Source organism: Mobula hypostoma, chromosome 1 (genome assembly GCF_963921235.1).
Source record: "Mobula hypostoma chromosome 1, sMobHyp1.1, whole genome shotgun sequence".
NCBI classification, from domain to species: domain Eukaryota; kingdom Metazoa; phylum Chordata; class Chondrichthyes; order Myliobatiformes; family Myliobatidae; genus Mobula; species Mobula hypostoma.
The window spans coordinates 249870516-249889626 of record NC_086097.1 but is presented as its reverse complement, the minus strand read 5'-3'; the positions used below and the strand labels follow the sequence as shown (position 1 = coordinate 249889626).

The 19111-nt window shown below is 43.5% G+C and overlaps 1 protein-coding gene across 1 annotated transcript in view; it reads right to left on the bottom strand.

Annotated features, from left to right (window-relative positions):
* Positions 1–13640, bottom strand: part of dscc1 (DNA replication and sister chromatid cohesion 1) — a 93254-nt gene extending 79614 nt beyond the window's left edge. The window contains exons 1-2 of the mRNA XM_063042435.1: positions 13313–13640; positions 4986–5623 (exon numbers count right to left, since the gene is read on the bottom strand). Coding sequence (XP_062898505.1) covers positions 4986–5263 — 278 coding nt within the window. The 5' untranslated portion in view covers positions 5264–5623; positions 13313–13640. The remainder of the gene's footprint in view (positions 1–4985; positions 5624–13312) is intronic.
* Between the last annotated feature and the right edge of the window lie 5471 nt (positions 13641–19111).

Below are 19111 nucleotides of genomic sequence, written 5' to 3'. Positions count from 1 at the left end.
TCACTTTAAGATGAGAGGGGAAAGTTTAAAGGAGATGTATGGGCTAAGTTTTTTTTAATATAGATATGCGTAAATGCTTGGAATGTGCTGCCAGGGGTGGTGGAGGAAGCAGACACAAGAATTAATGGCATTTAAGAGGGATTTTGACAGGCACATTAACACGTACGGAATGGATGGATACGGATCACCCCCTTTCTTCTACCTGCACTGCACTTTGCAACTGTAACACCATATTCTGCATTGTTACTGCTTTTCCCTTGTACTACCTCGATGTACATGTGACAATAATAAACCAATTCAAATTCTATGTGCAGCTGGATTTATTTGGTTTAATTTATCATGAAAGCCAGAATAATCATTCTGGACTGAAGGCACTGCTTCAGAGCTCTAGGGAATTTCCAGTTGTCACATTGCCATTACTAGGACCTGCAATCCGACCATAGATTCAAAGTACATTTATTATCAAAGTACGTATGCAGTATATTCAGGCAGGTGAGGCTCATCAGCCTTGGATGGCAGCCCGCCTAGGAGAAGGAAAACTCTGATATTAAACCTCCACTGCCTCGCGGCCTTACACACCCACGGGAAAGTCTTCAGGAGTAAACCCCGAGGAAAAAATCCAGAACCGGGGTTCCTAAAGCAGTTTGATATTATTTACCATTTCACCCTGGCAATCTCTGCAACGACACTGGTGCCAAGCTGTATCAGTGCTTGCCCTTCCCTTGGACTTCATCAGTGATGTGGAGAGGGGGAACCCACTGCATGGTCAACAGCCAGTTCTTCAAATCTTCCCGCCCAGGCTTGTGCCCTGGAGAGGACACAGTCCACCAGAGGCACAAACCCATGATCCCCTAGGATCGACGGCTGCCTACTACTACTATGCAGTATACAACCCCGAGATTCTTCTTCCAGCAGACAGCCATGAAACAAAGAAAACCACGGACCCATTTAAAGAAAAACTAAGTGTCCCCAGCAAAGCAGTAAAAATAAGAGAACAAACCATGTGAACAGCAAAAAAAAAGGTGAAAAACACAGAATACAAAACATCAAATCCCAAAGACTTGAAAGAGTCCAGGCCTAATTAGTTCAGCTCAATTCAATCCAGCACCTCTATACACAGGCCACAGTACCAGACTGCCCTGATCAAAATCAAACAAAACAGGAATAAAAGAGGAACAATCAGAAACCAGAAGCACATCATAAAGTGAACTACAGAGTCCAATCCACAAAACACAGGACTCTGGCACCATCCCCCGACTACATCCAGTTTCCTACAATAACTGGAAAAGTATGATCTTGTTTCGGCTTCTTCAGCTTGCAATTGATGATGAATGAGAGCAAAATACAACCATAAGCAAGAGAAAATCTGCAGATGCTGGAAATCCCAGCAATCCTGCTGTGGGGTTTCAGCCCAAAATGTTGACTATACTTTTTCCCCCCCATAGATGCTGCCTGGCCTGTATGTTACAAAGTACAACACTAGGAAACATTTCGTAGATTACGCAGGTTCTGTGACAAGAGAAACCGCTAGTTCATCAGATCAATAAACTTTCATCAAAACAGGCAGAAGGTTCAAAATAACACACAAAATGCTGGAGGAACTCAGCATGTCAGACAGCATCTATGAAAGGGAATAAACAGTCGATATTTCAGGCCCAGACCTTTCATCAGGTCTGGAAAGGAAGGGGGAAGACACAAAATCATGAAAGCAAGTACCCTGGTACAATAAGATGGACTTTTGACCTCACAATCCACCTCGTTATGATCTTGAATCTCATTGTCTACCTGCACTGCACTTTCTCTGTAGCTGTTACACTTTCTGCATTTTTTTTACCTTATTCTACCTCAATGAACAATATGCAAGAAAAGTTTTTTTCACTGTACCTCGGTACAATAATAAACCAATTCCTATTCTTGGCCAGACAACCAATCTCATTATGATCAACGCACACAAAATGTTGGAGGAACTCAGCAGGCCAGGCAGCATCTATGGAAAGAAAAGTACAGTCTACGTTTTGGGCCAAAACCCTCGGACAGGACTGAAGAAAAAAAGCTGAGTAGTAGATTTAAAAGGTGAGGGAAGGAGAGAGAGAGAACCACCAGGGGATAAGTGGATTCTGGAGGGAGAAGGATGAAGTAAAGAGCTGAGACATTGATTGGTGAAAGAGACAGAAGGCCATGGAAGAAAGAAAAAGGGGGAAGGAGCACCAGAGGGAGGCGATGGTGGGCAAGGAGATGAGGTGAGGGGGGAAATGGGGATGGGAAATGCAGGAGGAGGGGTGGGGGGGTTGAGGTCTCCCCAGTGCTTTATAAGATCTCAACATTACATCCTTGCTTTTATATTTTTGTCCTCTCAAAATGAATACTAACATCGCATTTGCCTTCCCCACCACAGACTCAACCTCCAAGTTAACCTTTAAGGAATCCTGCCCAAGGACTCCCAAGTACCTTTGTACTTCTGAATTTTGAATATTCTGCCCATTTAGAAAATAGGCTACGCTTTTGTTCCTTCTACCAAAGCGCATGACCAGACACTTCCCGACACTGTATTCCACCTGCCACTTCCTTGCCCGTTCTTCTAATCTGTCCAAGTCCTTCTGCAGCCTCCCTGCTTCCTCAACACTACCTGCCCCTCCACCTACCTTCATATCGTCCTCAAACACGGCCACAAAGCCATCAATATCATCATCCAAACTGTTGATATTTTAAGGAAAAGAAACGGGCCCAACACTGACGCTGTTGTACACCACTAGTCACCGGCAGCCAACTAGAGGAGGCTCCCTTCATTCCTTCCCTCTGCTTCCTGCAAACAGGCAATGGTCTATCCATGCTCGATTCTTTCCTGTAATACCATCGGTTTTTGTCTTGTTGAGCAGCCTCATGTGCAGCACTATGTCGAAGGCCTTCTGTACATCCAAGTACACAAATTCCACCAATTCTCCTTTGTCTATCCTGCTCATTGGATCCTCAGAGAATTCCAAAAGATTTGTCAGGCAAGATTTTCCCTCCAAGAAACCACACTGACTACGGCCTACTTCATCATGTGCCTCCAAGTACCCTGAGACCTCATCCTTAACAATCAACTCCAACATCTTCCCAACCACTATGATCAAACTTATTGGCCTATAATTTCCTTTTTTCTGCCTCCCTTCCTTCTTGAAGAATGGAATGGTACTTGCAATTTTCCAGTCCCTTGGAACCATGCCAGAATCTAATGATTCTTGAAATATCATTACTAATGCCTGCACGATCTCTTCAACCATCTCTTTCCGAACTCTGAGGTGTATGCCATTTGGTCCAGGTAACTGATTTAACTTCAGTCCCTTCAGTTTCCCAAGCACCTTCTCCCAAGTAATAGCAATTGCACTTACTTCTGTCCCCTGACGCTCTTGAACCTCTGACATACTGTTAGTCTCTTCCACAGTGAAGGAGGATGCAAAATATTTATCCGGTTCGTCTGACATTTCCTTGTCCCCCATTACTTTCCAGTGTCATTTTCCATCGGTCCAGCACCTACTCTGACCTCTCTTTCACTCTCTATATACATGAGAAATTTTTTTTGCATTCTCTTTGATATCATTGGCTAACTTACCTTCATACTTAATCTTTTCTGTCCTTTATGCATTTTTAGTTGCCTTCTGTTGGCTTTTAAAAGCTTCCCAATCTTCTAACTTCCCACTAAATTTTGCTCTATTATATGCCTTCTCTTTGGCTTTTACGTTGGCTTTGACTCTCCTTGTCAGCCACGATTGTTTCATTCTGCATTTAGAATACTTCTTCATCTTTGGGGTGTATCTATCCTGCAACCTCCAAATCGCTCCCAGAAGCTCTAGCCATTGTTGCTCTGCTGTCATCCCTGCTATCGTCCCCTTCCAATCAACTTTGGACAGCTCCCCTCTCAAGCCTCTGTAATTGCCTTTACTCCACCGTAATACTGACACATGTGACTTTAGCTATTCCCTCACAAAATTCAGGGTGTATTCTATCATATTATTTCTTTATCTTAAGCTCTCTAATCAATTCCAGTTCATTGCACAACACCCATTCCAGAATACCTTTTCCTTTAGTGGGCTCAACTACAAACTATTCAAAAAAGCCAATGTGTATCCTTGAATGTGAAGTTCCCGTTATAATCCTCTTTCAGCCACAATTCAGTGATACCCACAACATTATACCTGCCAATCTGTAACTTTGCTACATTACTCTGTATACTGTGAACATTCAAATTCAAATATAACCTTCAATCCTGCTTTTGTCACCCTTTTCGATTCTGTCCCCTGCAAGTCATCCAGCTGACTACAATTATGCCCTGTCATCTGCTTGTCCTTCCTCAGTCTCACTGCACATTGCATCTACATGTATACAGTACCAGCTGCACCATCCTCAGCCCCAACACTCCGGTTCCCATCCCCTTGCCAAACTAGTTAATGTCAACCTGCACTGCATTTTCTCTGTAGTTGTTACACTTTATTCTGCAATATTATTGTTTTACCTCGTTCTACCAGAATACACTGTGTAAGGAATTGATCTGTATGAACAGTAAGCAAGACAAGTTTTTCACTGTATCTCGGTACACGTGACAATAATAAACCAATTCCAATTTTTTTCTTTCCGCAGACTCTGTCCGAGCTGCTGAGTATCAAACTTTACAACTCCTCCCGTGGAGGGTCAGACATCCTGAGCCAATAGGCTGGTCCTGGACTTATTTCCCGGCATAATTTACATATTACTATTTAACTATTTATGGTTTTATTACTATTTATTATTTATGGTGCAACTGTAACGAAAACCAATTTCTCCCGGGATCAATAAAGTATGACTATGAATATGACTATTTTCAAATTATTGCGTTTTAATCCATATTTGCTAGCAAATGCGATTGTTTTTTTTTAATTTGCCCGAACCCGGTTGTTTTTAATTTCTCGTGATCAAATAGAAAGCAGGGAAGCTGGACTCCACACAACATCCCACAGCACGAACCCTACCTCTGCCCGGATTCAATGCATCTACAGAGCGTTTCGTCCAGTTCCATGAGGCAGTAATCCCCCGAGCTGACATTTTCACTGAACGATATACATTGCACTGACGGCTGGAGGTCGGCGGGGTCCAACTTGGCCACTTCCAAAGTGGCCCGAATTTCCTCCAGAGTTCTCATGGCTCCAGGACCGCGGCCGCAGCACAGCACACCGGCGCGCCGCCAGCTCTGACTGACGGCCGGCGCAGCCAATAGGACGTGGAGACCGGCCGGAACTTGAGGCCGCATCCAATCAGAGTGGAAGGCGGAGCCACTGCAAGAGAAAAGCGCGCCACTTTCCAAGCGGGCTGTTGTCAGCAATTAAAGAGCCCGCAGCGACGCAGTCCTACTTGGCACTCTTTAGAAGTTTGAGAAAATACAGCAATAGTGAGCCAGACTGAGGAAATGCAGCACCTGGAAAATTTTTTAAAAAACAGAAGAAATTCTACAGATGCTGGAAATCCAAATCAACGCACACAGAATGCTGGAGGAACTCATCAGGTCGGGCAGCATCTACAGAGAGGAATAAACAGTCGACGTTTCAGGCCGACGCCTTTCTTCAGGGACGGAAAGGGAGATACTGGAAATGCTCGGCAGACCAGATAGTGTCTGTGGGAAGAGAAAGCCAGTTAACATTTCAAGTGCAAGGGAAGAACGGTGAAGTTCAAAGTAAATAATATTATTAAAGTACATATTTGTCAGAATCAGGTTATTATCACTGGCATGTGTCATGAAATTTGTTAACTTAGCAGCAGTAGTTTGATGCAATACATAATATAGAAGGAGAAGAAAATAATCATAATAATTTAATTAAACATAGAACATAGAAATTTACAGCACTTTACAGGTCCTTCGGCCCACAATGTTGTACCAACCACGTAACCTACCCTAGAGACTGCCTAGAATTTCCCTAGCGCATAGCCCTCTGTTTTTCTAAGCTCCGTGTACCTACCTAAGTGCTCTTAAAAGACCCTATTGTATCCACCTCTACCACTTTCACTACCAGTGCATTCCACGCACCCACCACTCTCTGTGTGAAAAACTTTACCCCTCACCTCCCCTCGATACCTATTTTCAAGCATCTTAAAATTATGACTCCTTCTGTTAGCCACTTCAATCCTGGGGAAAAAGCCTCTGACTATCCACATGATCAATGCCTCTCATCATCTTATACACCTTTATCAGGTCACCTCTCATCCTCCATCACTCCAAGGAGAAAAGGCCAAGTACACTCAACCTATTCTCAAAAGGTACTCCCTCCAATGCAGGTGACGTCCTTGTAAATCTCCCCTGCCCTCTGTCTATAGTATCCACATCCTTCCTGTAGTGAGGTGACCAGAACTGAACACAGTACTCCAAGTGGGGTCTGACCAAGATCTTATATAGTTGTAACATTACCTCATGGCTCTTGAACTCAGTCCCACGGTTGATGAAGGCCAACACACCATACGCCTTCTTAACAACACTGTCAACCTGCACAGCAACTTTGAGTATCCCATTGACACAGACCCCAAGATCACTCAGATCCTCCACACTGCCAAGAGTCTTACCATTTATATTATATTCTGTCTTCAAATTGGACTTACCAAAATGAACCACTTCACTCTTATCTGGGTTGAAGTCCACCTGCCACTTCTCAGCCCAGTTCTGCATCCTATTGGTGTAACCTCTGACAGCCCTCGACACTATCCACAACACTCCCAACCTTTGTGTCATCAGCAAACTTACTAACCCACCCTTCTACTTCATACAGGTCATTTATAAAAATCACAGAGAGGAGGGGTCCCAGTACGGGTCCCTGAGGTGTCCCACTGGTCGCTGACCTCCATACAGAATACAAACCATCTACAACCATCCTTTGCCTTCTGTTGGCAAGCCAATTCTGGATCCACAAAGCAAGGTCTCCTTGGATCCCATGCCTCCTTACTTTCTGAAGGAGCCTTGCATGGGGAACCTTACCAAATGCCTTACTGAAATCCATATACACTACATTCACTGCTCAACCTTCATCAGTGTGTTTTGTTATAGCCTCAAAGAATTCAATCAGGCTCGTAAGGCATGACCAGCCTTTGACAAAGCCATGCTGACTATCCCTAATCAGATTATGTCTCTCCAAATGCTCATAAATCCTGCCTCTCAGGATCTTCTCCAACAACTTGCCCAGCTCTGAAGTCAGACTCACTAGTCTATAATTTCCTTGTTTACCTCTACTCCCTTTCTTGAACAAGGGTACAACATTTGCAACCCTCCAGTCCTCCGGTACTTCTCCCATCCCTATTGATAAATCAAAAAGGCTCAGCAATCTCCTCCCTCACTTCCCACAGTAGCCTGAGGCATACCTCATCCGATCCAGGTGACTTATCTAACTTAATGCTTTTTAAAAGCTTGAGTACATCCTCTTTCTTAATGTCTATATGCTCAAGCTTTTCAGTCCACTGTAAGTCATCTCCACAATTGCCAAGGTCTTTTTCCCTTGTGAATACTGAGGCAAAGTATTCATTAAGTACCTCTGCTACCTCCTCCAACTCCATGCATACATTTTCACGCTCACTCCTGATTGGTCCTATTCTCACACGGCTCATCGTTTTGCTCCTCACATACTTGTAGAATTTCTTGGGGTTTTCCTTACTCCTGCTCACCAAGGTCCCTTCTGGCTCTCCTAATTGCATTCTTAAGCTCTTCCTAGCAACCTTGTAATTTTCTAGACCTCTAAGTGTACCTCGTTTCTTGAATGTTTCATAAGCTTTTCCTTTCTTATTAACTAGACTTTCTACATACTTTGTACACCATGGTTTGCCATCCTTTCCCCGCCTCAATGGAACCTACCTATGCAGAACTCCATGCAAATGTTCCCTGAACATTTGCCACATTTCTGCCGTGCATTTCCCTGAGAACATCTGCTTCCAATTTATGCTCCCAAGTTCCTGCCTAATAGCATCATATTTCCCCTTACCCCAATAAAATGCTTTCCCAAATTGTCAGAATCGGAATCAGGTTTATTATCACCGGCATGTGACATGAAATTTGTTAACTTAGCTGCAGCAGTTCAATGTAATACATAATATACAAGAAAAAAACAAAATAAAATAATAACAATAACAAATAATCAATTACAGTACATGTATATGGAATAGATTAAAAATCGTGCAAAGAAACAGAAATGCTATGTATTTAAAAAGTGAGGTAGTGTCCAAGGGCTCAATGTCCATTTAGGAATCGGATGGCAGAGGGGAAAAAGCTGCTCATGAGTCGCTGCTTCTATTCCTCTCCAGCACTATGGTGAAGGAGATAGAGTTGTGGTCACTACCTCCAAATGCTCTCCCACTGAGAGATCTGACACCTGACCATCTTCATTTCCCAATACCAGATCAAGTACAGCCTTTCCTCTTGAAACATTCCTGAACACACCAAACAAACTCCACCCCATCTAAACCCCTCGCTCTAGAGAGATGCCAGTCAATATTAAAATCTCCCATCACAACAACCCTATTATTATTTCACCGTTCCAGAATCTGCCTCCCTATCTGCTCCTCGATATCCCTGTTACTATTGGGGGGTCTATAAAAAACACCCATAGAGTTATTGCCCCTTTCCTGTTTCTGACTTCCACCCACACTGATTTAGTAGACCATCCCTCCATTTCTCCTCTTTTTCTGCAGCCGTGATATTATTCCTAATTGCCAATGCCAAGCCCCCACCTCTGTTGCCTCCCCCTCTGTTCTTTTTGAAAGATCTGCACACGCAGCAGCCATTCCTGTTCCTGAGACATCCAAGACTCTGTAATGGCCACAATGTCACAGTTCCATGTATTGATCCACGATTGAAGTTCATCCACCTTGTTTTATGATACTCCTTGCACTAAAATAGACACATCTCAAACCATCAGACTGAGTGCATCTTTGCTCTACCATCTGCCTATCCTTCCTCACAAACTTCGTACAAGCTGTCTCAGAAGAGGTCCCAATGATCCAAAAATCTGAATCCCTGCCCCCTGCTCCAATCCTTCATCCACACATTTATCCTCCACCTCATTCTATTCCTCTACTCACTGTCACGTGGCACAGGCTGCAATCCCGAGATTACTACCTTTGAGGTTCTGCATCTCCGCTTCCTTCCTAACTCCCAATATTCTGCTTTCAGGACCTCCACCCTTTTTCTACCTAGGACATTGGTACCAATATGTACCACGACCTCTGGCTGTTTACCTTCCCATTTCAGGGTATTGTGGACGTGCTCAGAAACATCATGAGCCCTGGCACCTGGGAGGCAAACTACCATCCTTGTTTCTTTTTCATGTCCACAGAATTGCCTGTCTGTCCCCCTAACTACAGAGTCCCCTGTTACTGCTGCCCTCCTCTTCCATTCCCTACCCTTCTGAGCAACAGGGTCAGAGGCATAGCCACTGTTGCTTCCCCCAAGTAGGCCGTCCCTCTCAGCGCTCAAAATGGAGTACTTATTGTTAAGGTGGATGGCCACAAGGGTGCTCCCCACTACCTGACACCCTCCTTTCCCTCTCCTGACAATCACCCACTGATCTGCCTCCTGTGGTCCCGGGGTGACTACCTGCCTGTAGCTCCTGTCTATCACCTTCTCACTCTCCCTAAAAAGCCCAAGGTCACCGAGCTGCAGCTCCAGTTCTCTAACTCAGTCTCTCAGGAGCTGCAGCTCACTGCACTTGGTGCAGATGTGGCCATCAGGGAGGCTGGAAGTCTCTTGGACATTCCACATCTGACACCCAGAACAGAAAACTGGCCTTGCAGTCATACCCACTATTCTAATGTGCCAAGCCCCGCAAAATGCTCCTTTTTTTAAAACTCTTCTCCCCGACCTATGCGAAGTTCTCTCTCTCTCTTTGAATTGATTGGTCTGCTGCTAATCCACGAAACACTCCTTTTTTAAAACTTATTTCCTCAACCTGTGTGAAGCTCTCTCTCTTCGAATCAATTGGTCTGCCACTAATGCACTGAGCCCTGCGAGATAATAAGTAAATAAATAAATCCTATGGCAGTGCTTCATGTACAGTTTGTAGATGTGCTCAGTGGTTGGGAAGGCTTTGCCCATGATGTACTAGGCCGAAACCACTACTTTTTCCAGGATTTTCCATTCAAAGGCATTGGTGTTTCCATGCCAGGACATAATGCAGCCAGTCAGCACACTGTCCTCCATTACACATCTACAGAAGTTTGTCAAAGTTTAGATGTCATGCTGAATCCCAGCAAACTCCTAAGGAGGTAGAGGCACTGCCATACTTTTCTTTGCAATTCCAATTACCTGCTGGGTCCAGAGCAGGTCCTCTGAAATAACACCCAGGAATTTAAAGTTTCTAGTGCCAACATAGCTTGACCACAGTTGTCCTGAAGAACAATACAGACCACATCAAGCAAAAATATCTTCCCTTCCTCCCACCCACCCACTCCTCTGAATGATGGGACCTCGAATTCCAATTCACGTACCTAGGGAGACTGAATCCACAATTGAACCCTAGGTGTATTGAATCCAAGTGGTTGCAATATGCCCAGATGGGAGATGAGGCACTGTTCCATGGGCTTATAGAGAGTGATGGGTGTGTGGTAAAAGCAGATGCATTAGGGACATTTAAAAGATGCTTAGGTAGGCACTTGGATGATGGGAAAATGGAGAGTTATGTAGGAGGGAAGGGTTAGATTCATCTCAGAGTAGGTTAAAAGGTTGGCACAACATCATGGACCAAAGGGCCTGTACTATATTGTTGTGTTCAATGTGCGGTATGGAAAGCCAAAGAATAGCATTTCAGAGTGGGAGTAGGATGGGTTTCTAAAACATAAGGGACAGGAAAATTAGAGTTTTTCCTGCAGACTGAACAAAGTTCAAAGTAAATTTCCTATCAAAGTACATATATGTCACCATATACAACCCTGAGATTCATTTTCTTGTGGCATATTCAATACATCCAATAATCATAATAGAATCAATGAAGGGCCTCACCATCAGGTCAGACAACCAGTCCGCACAAACTGTGCAAATAAGTAATAATAAAGCAATAAATATCAAGAACATGGGATGAAGAGACCTTGGAAGTGAGTCCATAGGTTGTGGGAACGTTTCAATGATGGAGCAAGTGAAGTTGAGCGAAGTTGTCCCCTTTGGTTCAAGAGCCTGATGGTTCAAGGGTAATAACTGTTCCTGAACCTGAAGGTGTTGGTCCTAAGGCTCCTGTACCTTCTTCCTGACGGCATCGCTTGAGTGTTGGGGAATAACACAGATATCCCACAAGATAGTCATCCAATCCACATGGATTACTACAGGGCTGAGAATACTAATTGTGAAAAACAAATGCAGTACACTTACTCACTGCTCATTGTGCCACTGGCATTTAGGACAGCAATGAAGTTCCACCATCTCTGGTAGTGTTCAGGCCTTCCTTCATCATGCCAGTAGCTTCCTTTTGGTTTCCACTACTGCAAGTCCTGAGTGGAGACTCACGAATACTGTCACACTCAGATGTAGAAGGATTCTTCATTGCTGTTTACTTAGCAGTTTTGTTTGACCAGTCAGGGTTGTTAGCCCTGTTCTGGAATGCAGTACGCTAGACCGGAAGAAGTGCAAGTGAACTGTTGCTTCACCTGGAAGAACCTGGATGGCGGATAGGGAAGAGCTAATGGATAAAGTTAAAGTTGAGTTTCAAAGTCAAATTTATTGTCATATGCACAGGAGCATTGAAAAAACTTACTTGCAGCATCAAAGGCACAGAGCAATATTGATAAAAAAAACATAATCTAAAGATAGATTATACACAATCTTTACAAGAAAGAACACAATTGGAACAAAAAGTCTACTTTGGACTAAAGACACAGTGGTGAAAGTGTTGCTAAGCTATCATGATTAAGATTCTGCCAGTAGGTTGAAGAAAGGAGGTAAGTGTTTTTGAACCTGGTGGGGGTGGACTTCAGGGTTGTGAACCTCATCCTAATGCTAGTTGCAAAAAGATGACATGGACCAGAATCAGAATCAGAATCAGGTTTACTGTCACTGACATGTGACATGAAATTTGTTAACTTAGCAGCAGCAGTTCAATGCAGTACATAATATAGAAGGAAAAAAACAAAATAATAATAATAAATAAATAAATAAATAAATTACAGTATATGTATATTGAATAGATTAAAAATCGTGCAATACCCAGAAATAATATATATTAAAAAAGTGAGGTAGTGTACAAGGTGTTGGCGTGTAGCCAAGTGGTTAAGGTGTTTGTCTAGTGATTTGAAGTTGCTAGTTCGAGCCTTGGCTGAGGCAGCGTGTGTGTCCTTGAGCAAGGCACTTAACCACACATTGTTCTGCGACGACACTGGTGCCAAGCTGTATAGGTCCTAATGCCCTTCCCTTGGACAACACCGGTGGTGTGGAGTGGGGAGACTTGCAGCATGGGCAACTGGCGGTCTTCCATAAACCTTGCCCAGGCCTGCGCCCTAGAAACTTTCCGACGCACAAATCCATGGTCTCATGAGACTAACGGATGCCTATATGAAGTGTACAAGGGTTCAATGTCCATTTAGGAAGCAGATGGCAGAGGGGAAGAAGCTGTTCCTGAATTGCTAAGTGTGTGCCTTCAGGCTTCTGTACCTCCTACCTGACGGTAACAGTGAGAAAAGGGCATGCCCTGCCTGGGTGCTGGAGGTCCTTAATGTTTAAATGTCATTCATTTGAATACTCATGAATACAGCCAAAAGAGACAGCATTACTACGGGTTCAAGGACTGGGATAACACATCTCCTTTCCTGATCAGGTTAGAGAGTTCTGTACTGTATTATAATGTCAGTTTATCTTTCCTTATCATACAGTCCTTTCACACGGTGGCAGTTCCCAGACACCCGTTATCTTGTTCATCCTGTTTCTTGTGGCCAGGTCACAGAGCTGTAAAGCTGCCTCAGCTGTGCTCTCATTAGGTGTTTATCACACCAATTTCCTTTTCTCTGCTCTTTTGTTCTCTGGCTCCCAGCTTCTTTCTCTCTCACCTTCCTGGTCTATGTTCTATGTTTTCTCTCTCTCTTTCTTTCTCTCTGTCTCTCTCTTTCACCCTCCCCCTCTCATCCTCTCTTCCTGTCCCCCTCCCCTCTTCTTCTTTCTCTCCCTCTTCCTCCTCCCTCTCTCTGTCTCTTTCTCTCTCTTTGTCCCCTCACTGGACCCTCCCCCACTCCCTCCCTCTTTCCAACTATCAGAGTGTCCTTCCAGAACCTGCTGGTTAGTTTACATCTCGTCTCCTATCACACAGATAAATATGAGGCAGTTAGTTACAAAGAGATAAACGTGAAACAGTACCTTCTGTGCAATCAAGTGACCTTGGTGATGCCCCATTTATATTTTAGAAGCTCTTCTCAGGGTCAAATGCAACCTGGAGGTTGCAGTCAGTCTGGTTCAGGTTCAGATCTACTTATTTATTAAATCAAAATCACAGATCCCTGTTGGCATCGAGAAGAACAATCCCATCAACATATTCTCTTTCTTGCTTCTCTGTAATCCTGCAATTTAGTCTCTTTCATGTGTACATCAGAGTAGATTCTTTAACTCCAGGGATGATTCTACAAATGCTGGAAATCCAGAGCAACACACATTAAAGGCTTGTGCTCTCTCTCCCACTATATTCCTCTCCTCCTCTCTCTCTCTCTCTCTCTCTCTCTCTCTCTCTCTCTCTCTCTCTCCCCCCCCCACCCTCTCCCTCCCCTCCACCCCCACTCTCTCTCTATCAGGCTGGTCAGATTTTGATCAGAGCACAGTTCCTGGAAGAAGGCACAGATGCCCCACGAGTTAATAAGTCAGCTAAAGATTTTAAAGATTAGCTTTATTTGTTGCACGTACATCGAAGCATACTGTGAAATGTGTGTCAGATAGAGGCAGATATATGAGGGATTTTTAGGTGACATTTAGATAGGCAAATGAATGTGAGGAAAATGGAAGGATATGGACATTGTGTAGGCAGAAGGGATTAGTTTAGTTGGCCATTTGATTACTAGTTTAACTGATTTGGCAGAAAGTTGTGGATTGAAGGGTCTCTGTTCCTGTGCTGTGCAGTTCAAAGTTCTATAAATGTGTCGTTTGACAGCCACCCAGTATGAGAATGTGCTGGGGGAGCCTGCAAGCGTCACCACGTTTCCAACATAGTATGTCCACATCTTATCAGCCCTAACTTGTATACCTTTGGAATGTGGGAGGAAACTGGAACAGAGGGAATCCACGCTGTCATGGGGAGAACATACAAACTCTCACAGACAGCAGCGGGAATCGCTGGTGCTGTAAAGCATTAAATTGAATTGAATTGACTTTATTACTTGCATCCTTCATATACATGAGGAGTAAAAATCTTTATGTTGCATCTCTGTCTAAACGTGCAATGTATAGTGATTTATAACAAATAGTATGTCAGACATCCCACCCTGCAAAAACTGATTTCAGGGAGGTAGCACCATCAATTTGCGGGAGACTTCTGGGAGAGGTGGGATGTCTGCAATAGAGTAGCTCCTTAGCAGCTGGCCGGCTAGTTTAAATAACGTTAGCTATGCTAATGAACGAATAACACCTGTTAAACTCACCTCAACATGTCTTTTACATTTTAACCCACCATGGGCAATAGAAAAGTCACTGTTGCAAACAGTGCAGCGAGCAACACTGTCATTATTTTTGACCCCTATTAGGCAGGGGTACACTTTAGGGTAGTCTGGGGTGACGTACGTTTTATATTTTCTTTTTTTTTTGGAACACTCTGCCATGGCTCTCTCGCACTCTCTCTCTCTCATGGTCGTTCGCACGCTCTCTCGCACTCTCACTTGCTTTCTCTCTCGCTCTCTCGCTCACTCACTCTCAAAAAAATTGATTTCCGTGATATTGTATATAATTTGTGGGCGTCAGGGAGCCACTATTAATATGCGGGAGACTCCCGGAACTTCCGGGAGAGGTGGGATGTCTGGTATGTACAACAAGATAGTCAATATTACCTAGAAATATAGTTGTATTAGCTTGAGTTAAGCAGTTGATGGCCTGTGAAGAAGCTGTCCCGAAGCCTGTTGGTCCTGGCTTTTATGCTATGCTACCTGAATGGTAGCAGCTGGAACAGTTTGTGGTTGGGGTGTCAGGTCCCCAATGATCCTATGGGCCCTTTTTGCACACCTGTCTTTGTAAGTGTCCTGAATAGTGGGAAGTTCACATCTACAGATGTGCTGGACTGTCCGCACCACTTTCTGCAGGGTCCTGCGATTGAGGGGAGTACAGTTCTCATGCCAGGCAGTGATGCAGCCAGTCAAGATGTTCTCAACTGTGCCCCTGTAGAAAGTTCTTAGGATTTGGGGCCCATACCAAACTTCATCAACCGTCTGAGGTGAAAGAGGTGCAGTTGTGCCTTTTTCACCACACAGCTGGTATGCACAGACCACGTGTGATCCTTGGTGATGTTTATGCCGAGGAACTTAAAGCTGTTCACCCTCTCAACCCCAGATCCACTGATGTCAATAGGGCTAGCCTGTCTCCATTCCTCCTGTAGTCCACAACCAGCTCCTTTGTTTTTGCGCAGATCAGGATTGAAGCCACATAGCTATTTGTAAGTAGGCCAGGCTGTGCAACTTCCAACAGTAATACGTGGTCAATGAACACCATCTCAGATAATTCCACCGGACAATAAAGTTTTTCGAAAGTGTTCCTTCCTCAGAATTTTTTTTTATGATAGACTGCTTGAGGCTGATCACAAATATTAATTTCAGACTACTTATATCACATAGGAATTTGGAGATACAAGAAAGTAACTTTATTTAATATAATGTGTTTAATTGCATAATGGTGCTGACGCTTTGCAATATTTCATCTGAGCTAAAAACGTTTTGTTGATGATTTTCATTTCTACTGAGGCTTCTCACTTAAGTGTCCAACACTAATCAGCCAGCATTGATGAATTCCAGTTGCCCTGATGTTGTTTCTTCATGTCCGCAATGTCCTGGTGAAACCTTTCACCACGCTTGTCACTGACAGCACCGAGATTTACAGGGAAGAAGTCTAAAAGGCAATGCAAAAAATGAATCACAAACACGAGAAGATCTGCAGATGCTGGAAATCTGAGGGAAAACACGCACAATATAGAAGGAGCTCAGCATATCAGACAACATCTGCGGACATGAACAAACAGTCATGTTTCAAGCCAAGACCCTTCCTCAGGGCATCTTAGCCTGACAAAACAGTACTGACGAAGGGGCTTGGCCCAAAACGTCAACCGTTTATTCATTTCTGTAGATGCTGCTTGATCTGCAAAGTTCCTCCAGCATTTTGTGTATTTTGCCATGCAGAAAATGAATTGTTAGTGACATGTTGCACTTCATGGTTTTGTATGCTTGAAGTGTGTTGTCAATTAGCTGCATGTAGTTTGTTGCTCTGTAGATGACAAGAAAATTTTCAACAAAATCCTTGAATGCCCTCGATGCAACTTTCTCCTGTCCCACTAAAAGTTCTTTGAATTGCCTGTCATTGATGACCTGTTTGCTTTGTAGGCCAACAAAGTGCCTTCCTTAATATTGGCATCAGTTATTGTATCTCGAATTATGAATTGAAATAAGAAATATAGCCAATTTCAAAAAATGGTGTGTGATTTTCATGATCAGCAACCAAAATCCCAAAGTATTCAGGAAGCAAAGTCTTTGTTGTCCAGTGTTCTCAGTGTATAGGTAACTATGCAGTGTCCAAAATCATATGTCCTCCTCAAGCAAGAAACTCAGAACCCCACGACAGATGCAAGATGCTTTCTTTTGTTCTGGAAATGCTAATGACCTTCCATAGCACCCTAATGGGGTGGGGGGAGGAGGGGGTATATAAAAATGAATATTACATATCATCATATCAGTAGTATAATGTTGCAGACATTGATAGGAGTATTATGGGGCTCAAACCCTCTATTTCTTAAGCCCCAGTCGTCATAAACAGATGCATAATAATTATCTTTACTGCCAAATGAAGCAGTGAATACTTTTCACAGCCTGAGAGCGGAGAGCTGTTTTCACAGGAAACATCTCACGCAGCTAGATGCCAGCTAGATGGTTGTGAGAACACATGGTGTTAGATGATACGGGTTTGAAATCCTTGCAGATCTGGTGTACAGATCAGTATTTGCATGGTAAATAGTTTCAGTAGCAATACTAATTAGATTCAGGTTTAGATTTATTTATCACGTCTACATGGAAACATACAATGAAGTGTGTCGTTAACAACCAACATAACCTAAGAATGAGCTGGGGGGAGGTTGGGGACTGCAAATGTCACTACACATTCCGGCACCAACACAGCATGCCCACAATGCTTGGCGTTGTTAGAAATGATGTTTCTTTCCAACTGTGTTTTTAAAAGATTAATATTAATAATTTTACAGGTTTTCTGAAATGCTTCATTTATATCAACCTCTCTGTTATACTTTAATACCAAGCAGATTTAATATCACCAGCATATGTCATGAAATTTGTTATGGCAACAGTACAATGAAATATCTGATAAATGATTATTGAGAAAAAGACTGAGTTACGTTAAGTATATGTATGTCTACTAAATAGTTAAGTTGAAATAAGCTGAGCAAAATAACAGAAATAAACAAGTAGCGAGGTAGTGTTCCTGAATCGCTAAATGTGTGCCTTCAGGCTTCTGTACTAATTTGCAAGGGGGATGGAGCGATGGAGCAGTGAAAGAAGTGCATGGAGTAAAGCCAGATCTAACATACAGAGAGGCTTTGAGGAAAGAGAAGCAGAATAAAGGGTGTAAAGGTAGAAGAGCTAAAGTGTGTGTACTTCAATGCAAGAAGTACAGGAACAAAGGTGATGAACTGAGAGCTTGGATACATACATGGAATTATGATGTAGTGGCCATTACAGAGACTTGGCTGGCACCAGGGCAGGAATGGATTCTCAATATTCTTGAATTTCAGTGCTTTAAAAGTGATAGAGAGGGAGGAAAAGGGGAGGAGGGGTGGCATTACTGGTCAGGGATACTATTACAGCTACAGAAAGGGTGGGTAATGTAGCAGGATCCTCTTTTGAGTCAGTATAGGTGGAAGTCAGGAACAAGAAGGGAGCAGTTACTCTATTGGGAGTATTCTATAGACCCCCTGGTAGCAGCAGAGATACCGAGGAGCAGATTGGGAGGCAGATTTTGGAAAGGTGCAAAAATAACAGGGTTGTTATCATGGGTGACTTTAACTTCCCTAATAGCGATTGGCACCTGATTAGTTCCAAGGGTTTAGATGGGGCAGAGTTTGTTAAGTGTGTCCAGGACAGATTCCTGTCACAGTATGTTGACAGGCCGACTAGGGGGAATGCCATACTAGATCTAGTATTAGGTAATGAACCGGGTCAGGTCACAGATCTCTCAGTGGGTGAACATCTGGGGGACAGTGACCACCGCTCCCTGGCCTTCAGCATTATCATGGAAAAGGATAGAATCAGAAAGGAAAGAAAATTTTTTAATTGGGGAAGGGCAAATTATGAGGCTATAAGGCTAGAAGTTGCGGGTGTGAATTGGGATGATGCTTTTGCAGGGAAATGTACTATGGACATGTGGTCGATGTTTAGGGATCTCTTGCAGGATGTGAGGGATAAATTTGTCCTGGTGAGGAAGATAGAGAATGGTACGGTGAAGGAACCATGGGTGACAAGTGAGGTGGAAAATCTAGTCAGGTGGAAGAAGGCAGCATACATGAGGTTTAGGAAGCAAGGATCAGGTAGGTCTACTGAGGAATATAGGGAAGCAAGAAAGGACCTTAAGAAGGGGCTGAGAAGAGCAAGAAGGGGGCATGAGAAGGCCTTGGCGAGTAGGGTAAAGGAAAACCCCAAGGCGTTCTTCAATTATGTGAAGAACAAAAGGATGACAGGAGTGAAGGTAGGACCGATTAGAGATAAAGGTGGGAGGATGTACCCCGAGGCTGTGGAAGTAAGCGAGGCCCTCAATGAATATCTCTCTTCAGTATTCACCAATGAGAGGGAACTTGATGACGATGAGGACAATATAAATGAGGTTGATGTTCTGGAACATGTTGATATTAAGGGAGAGGAGGTGTTGGAGTTGTTAAAATACATTAGGATGGATAAGTCCCCGGGGCCTGAG